Raw genomic sequence first — 5970 nt, 5'->3', positions numbered from 1 at the left:
TTATTTTTATTATTTATTTTATATACAGTGTTACATTTGTTGTTATTCTTTGTTCTACATATTCGGAACTGTACCACAATGCTTTATTATTTTTATTTTTCTCTCATTGTACTTTTTGTATTGTACTTGTCTATACATGTACTAATTTAAATAAAAATAAAATAAATAAAAAACAGAGAAGTACCTCCACCGGCCGAGAGGGGCAGTATACCTAAAAAAGACGGAAGACAAACCGGTAAAACATACAGATTTACCATCAGCGGCCGCTCATCACATGGTTTTAGTATTTGAAGAGAGGAGATCAGAAAATATCCTCGACTACGAGCGTTTAAGTAAGTACATGTTTCCTTTTTGTGTCACACAATATTATGTTCATTTTTGATGTATATACCGGTAGGTTGTTTTAATTAGTTTGTTCAGACACGCACGCTGATATAGTGCACAATACACAGTGTTAGCTAACACGTGCTGTTTCGCCTTTTTTACACACTGAGTTCAAGCATGTGCTACATGTTAAAATGTATCTAGCTACTGTAGGTAAGTTAGCCAAAGCTTTACATCTAGAAAGACTTAAGTTTAACTTTTGGTGTTTTCTAACAAAACAGAATGATGTATATAGGTTATTTAAATTATTTTGTTAGTCCGAACAAGCATGCTGCTAGGTCAGTTTTAGCAAGTGTTAGCTAACATGTGCTGTGTTGCTACTGTTCTTCTAGCATTTAAGGTCATTTATGAGTTATTTCTCTGAACTGCTGTACTTATTATGTTTGAGGACAATGCAGTTTACTTGATTCACTACACTGAATGAATACATTTTACTGTTCCACATTTGGCTGACCAGTTTTTCCCCCCACAGCATAGCTACTGTATATTCTGTATTTAACGTTAACAATGCGGTTTTGTTCACATTTTCTTGCAGATACCTTGACCAGAGCACAATCGGTTATCTTCATCCAAGAGACCTATTGTTGGACAATCGTTTCGGCTTTCAAGGTAAATAAATTGTTAGTCACAATGTCTAGTTACTGGGCTATAAGGAGAAGAATATTGAAAGGAGTTGAGATGGACAAACAGGAAATTGCAGATGTTGGAAACTTTAACAGTATGGAAAATTGTGCCTGTAGTTGTTGTTTTATATATATATATATAATTAAAATAAAATATTTTTTATGTAGATTTCCAGAATGAGAACCAAGCCCTGAGGGAAAGCAATGCACGAGCAGGTGAGAACATGCACTCTTTCTTAAATTTTACTTTTTTGACTGTGATGTAGGTCCAAAATTACCAAATGCCTTTCATTTTTTAGCTTCGGATGACAGCGGCTCACTTCATGAGCAGGTGAAGCAAGTTGGGACAATGTTGACGACGTTTGCTCGTACTGGGCAATCAGGTACAACTTGCAAACAACACCTGTGGTTGTTGGTTTAATTCCCACTGGGGCCACCTGTACATGTAGTAGACCTAGTTGTAAATGTCATAGTTTAGTAGTTGAGGGACCAGGACTGACTGCTTTATTCTTTTATTCTGTGAACCCCTGTAGGTGCAGATCAGACCCTAATGCTGCGACGTCTTGGAGAGTTTGGCGATGTTGTGCGTAGCATGGACAACAAAATGGACACTATGCTGCAACATTTCAGTGCCAATGTGTCTTTTGGAGAGTTATCCCTGCCAGGGGGTCTGTTACTCCCCCTAGACAACCCATTTGGCGTTGCTTGACAACAGTTTGAGGCAGGATAAAGAGCTCCAGTAAGTGTGCTGATTTTGTTTATAATGCTGTAGGGTAATCTAAAAAGTAAAATTTAAGATTGTACACTGCATATTCTACAGTCTGAATCACAGCCTGTCACATTTTTATATTTATGTATGAGAAGCTTCAGAGATATGTAATTTGTAACACTTTTTTGTATTTTCAGCTTCGGTTTTTGGCAATCAAATGTGGGAGGGACCTAAAGACAACCGTGTGGCGAATGCTTTAGAGTATCTTCTCTAATCACCTTTCCATTAATACAACCTGGACTGGTGTAGGGGATAAAGCATGTTTTAGAGACATGTTCCTGAAGACCATTGTTCAAAGTAATATATATATATAAATATATAAATTTGTTATATATTTAAGTAGATGTGTGTGGCCTTATGACATTCACATGGAATGACAGATCTGTATTTTCTACAGGAGCCATCCGGAAGAACCCGGCAACCCAGGATGCCACTGATGAGGCGGTCCAGGTTAGCGCTATGCGTTACCTGAAAGGAGCATCTGATCGTGAAGGTGGAAAAAGACGCCGCACAGCTGAGAGGGACCCACAGCCGACCTCTTACACCTAGGCTGACTACTGACACCTGGAACCCTTTCTTTATCCTGCAGTCAGTAACATCAAGACCCCTAAAGAAGCCAGAAGTTTCAGGCTACACTCACCCAATCCACACTGTTCACTGTGGAAATTACTTTTTTTTTATTCCCTGTGACCCTGCCTTGAAGGCAGCTCCTTGGATAGATATGGGATGGCGAGGTTGTTTGTCCTTTATATAGGCGCACAAGAAATCACTGAAGATAAGCCAATTTGCGCTGCCTCATTCTGGAGGTCGGGGAAAACCGGAGAACCCATAGTCAGGCTTGTTATAATGTTCTGTTCTACTACTGTTCTATTCTTCTCCAGAGCTTTACTCTAAATTATTACCATTTATGCTATTGTTAGAAATGGCTTGTTAAATGTGATGTTATACCTCGATTTATTTGGTATCCTGCACATTCTTTGGTACCAAATATCCTCATTATTTGATATAATATTTAATGGTAATTCTTTTCATCCCAGAGCTGACCTATTTGTTATTAACAAATATTGTAAGTGTTATAATTTGCTTGTAAGGCTGTTTTTTTTTTTTTTTTAAACCAAAATTTAATTGGAAACATGCAGGTTCTTTAGTAAAAATGTTTTGTTATTTATAGGCCTATTTAAGCTTATTTATTGTCTGTTATATTTAATTTATATTATCTTGTATCATTGACAGTTAATGTACTTTGAAATGTGGAATAAAAATGCCAAATGGGAATTTATCTGGTTTGTTCAATTATTATCCATCATAAACTGCATGTTACAAATATATGAATAATAAATAAATATATATATTATTTATTACACAATAAGCGGAGGCAGATCGTTCGAAAAAAGCGTTTGCCTCCGCCGGGCCGCCTTCTGGTATAAAGGCGGCGGAACGGCGGTTTGCCTGCGGGCCGGCGGCGGTACGAAGGCGGTAGGAAGCCGGCTGCCGCTTTTAAAAAGCGGCTGCCGCCGGTGGTGCGCCGTCAAACGTGTTTGCGATTACGCAATTCTGACGCTTCTACAGCCGCCGGATCACCGCCGGTGGTCCGCCGACTCATTGCTATCTGGGTAAGAGATCGACAGGTGAGTGCATAATTCTAACGATCTAATTTAGACATTTTTCTTTTAACACTGATTAACGCACATACATAAGATCGTATCGTTTAAATATAAAGAAATCTCCAGCGTTCGTTTCAACCAGTGACGTTTAGACCTCATAATATTTGCACGCATACTATTGCACTATTTACATCCGCGAAAGACATAACCAACTGTGTTTATGTAACTACTCACTAAAGATGGACATTTTTGACATCATTTTGTGTGTATTTGACTGAGGAAAAACAACTTAATTTGGAATGCGCGAGCTCTTTAGGCTTGTGTGTGTGTGTGTGTGTGTGTGTGTTTGTTGTTGGCATGAGCGCAAAGAAAACTCTCTCTCTCAAAGAGCTCTCATCCCATATGTGTTACGAAATGCTATAAAATCGCTTGCATGTTCAAATTGGTGAGGTTTAAAAAGACGTGGGCAGTGATTTCCGTCAGTTGTCCCGCAACGGAAGTGAAAGTGTTGAATCTGAGCGCGCAGACTGCTTTTATAGTGCAGGTGCGATGTCTTTTGAAGCCAGAAGCAATGGAGACGCGCAGTAATGCTGATATTACTTACAAAAAAGTTTCCAAATGACTGATTGATGTGACAATCTTTGTTGATTAATTTAATAATAAACATTTGCGGTAATTTCCCGCTTCATAAACCCAAAACTTGCGAGAGTGAGCAAAATTATGCACAATACCCGCATCAAAATTCAGACCCTGTATGGTATCGATTTAATATCGGTACTTCGGTATTAGATTGTGGTACCGTACCGAAGACAAAATTGTGGTATCGAGCCATCCCTAATACAGAGCACCGCAAAGCGCTTATGTGCATCCTGTGCGCAGAATGATGCGCTTGGAGCAATATGGAGTAACATCACTTCGCATTGAAAAGTTCATAGCACAAAGGGAGTAGATATTGATGCGTAGTGTACTATATCTATGCAATAGTTTATTGAGCATTTTCTTTCAACAGTTTTAAATTTGGAGAAAGATTTCGAAAACGCAATAAACTTAAGCAAGATAAAGTCCTTAAATGCACAAGCATATACCTTTATCCACAGATCAAGTATAATAATAGGAATGCTGAATGAATGACTGACAGCCACAGTGGAGTGAAAGTAAATGTGAACTTGAATTTAACGACTTAAATGTTCATCTGTACCTCACATTAAAGGAAAAGCTTCAGAAAACTTGGAATATAGTGCACAAAAACTTTAATGTCTGAAGTTCTAACATGGACTCTGTAACATTATTTGTGGAAAAAAATGCCTTGGTTACCTTGTTTCAAGCCATTCTAGCGTGGTATAGAAAGCCTGCAGGAAGACGCAGCTCGATTTGCACCAGTTCTCATTAATATTCAACGAGCTAAGCTGCTTGACTCTGGCTAACAGCTAGCCAATGAGAGCCTGGCTATCAGCATCCTTTACCCAGACCAACAAGTAGAGGAACTTTGTTTACTATCGTCTGCAGAAATATACAAACAGGTATATGAAAACTGTCACTGAGCTAGACGAATTCTGTGGGCGCGTTCTCAACTGGGTGAGCTCATGAATAGTAATGAGCTCAGGCAACACCACGTCAGACTGACCAGCTTTTGTAAATAGCCTGATTTCTCCTCTTATTTCTTTTCAGTGGCTAGAGCTGAGGTAGCAGTTCATTTTCACATTCACAAGATAACATAAACACATAAAATACAAGTAAAAACGTTTTTGTGTGGCAGGGCACCTTTAATGTTTTGTGCCTTTGTGGGGGTTAACAATGAAGCTTGGTACATACTCCGCAAGAACAAAGAAATTAGTTTGTTTTCTCGAGGTGGCAAGAACAAAGTTCGTTCTGGCCTATGACATTCCATACTTCACGAGAAAAGCAGGTGCCGAACATCTCTGTTTCTCCGCATTAACCCCGCCCACTTTAAAATTCTGACCAATCACACAAGAAAAAAGTTCTGCTCAGACGATGTGTCGAGAACGAGCTGCGAGAACTCCCAAACCAGGGCTCCAAGAACAAAATGACGTAATTTTGTTCTCACAGCCCTGGGAGCGAGAACGTTATTCTCTTTTCTTGCGGAGTATGTAGCAGCCTTAACACAGAATAGTATACGCACAATATCAGATTTGGATGAACATGTAATATGAGTAACATGGGCAGTGAATTATCTTCCCCTGAGTCATAACACCGATAACAAAAGTGGGGAAAAAAATGTTTTAGAATGTATACTCGTCACTGTTGGTGTAGTGAATAATAGTAAAAGAAACAAGTAGGCCTAGTATCCAATGAATAGTTACTAGTCAAACTGAAAAATGGTACTTAGTCTGTATTGGATTATTTAGGGGACTAATTAGTAGGGATGCACCGGTTGACCGGCCAAAAATCGGAACCGGTTTTCTTTGTATTTTTCTGCTGATTTTTCCAGAAGTGCGCCCACGTGCATATTGCAATCATTCACGAACATGTCACTTGTGTGTTACAAACGTAAACTGCAGAACTGAGGGAAGGAGATAAATCTTAATTTGATTTAAAAGCACCTGCTGTAGCATCTTAGTTTTTCTCATTG

At 38.9% G+C, this 5970-nt stretch overlaps 1 protein-coding gene across 2 annotated transcripts; it reads left to right on the top strand.

Moving 5' to 3' along the window:
* The first annotated feature begins 243 nt into the window (after positions 1-243).
* Positions 244-2908, top strand: LOC307118238 (uncharacterized protein). 2 transcript variants are annotated; one of them, XR_013815509.1, is made up of 7 exons: positions 244-332; positions 920-993; positions 1176-1223; positions 1307-1390; positions 1541-1746; positions 1914-2073; positions 2174-2908. XR_013815509.1 is itself a non-coding variant. In XM_079803788.1 (7 exons), the coding sequence occupies exons 1-5, from the start codon at positions 275-277 to the stop codon at positions 1714-1716; spliced, it is 432 nt and encodes a 143-aa protein (XP_079659914.1). In that variant the 5' UTR covers positions 250-274; the 3' UTR covers positions 1717-1746; positions 1914-2073; positions 2174-2908. The 2 variants fall into 2 exon arrangements, 1 of the variants encoding a protein (XP_079659914.1); XM_079803788.1 differs by having other exon boundaries at positions 250-332; positions 1184-1223.
* Positions 2909-5970: the final 3062 nt, after the last annotated feature.

Source organism: Gobio gobio (genome assembly GCF_949357685.1).
Source record: "Gobio gobio genome assembly, chromosome: 22".
Taxonomy (NCBI): Eukaryota; Metazoa; Chordata; class Actinopteri; order Cypriniformes; family Gobionidae; genus Gobio; species Gobio gobio.
Note: the sequence above shows the minus strand (reverse complement) of the source record. Positions and strands in the feature narration are given on the sequence as shown.

Coding starts and splice junctions, on each gene's coding strand:
- LOC307118238 (XM_079803788.1), top strand. CDS start 275: ATGGTTTTAGTATTTGAAGAGAGGAGATCAGAAAATATCCTCGACTAC. Junction 333..919: donor CCTCGACTACGAGCGTTTAA/GTAAGTACATGT, acceptor ATTTTCTTGCAG/ATACCTTGACCAGAGCACAA. Junction 994..1,183: donor CAATCGTTTCGGCTTTCAAG/GTAAATAAATTG, acceptor GTAGATTTCCAG/AATGAGAACCAAGCCCTGAG.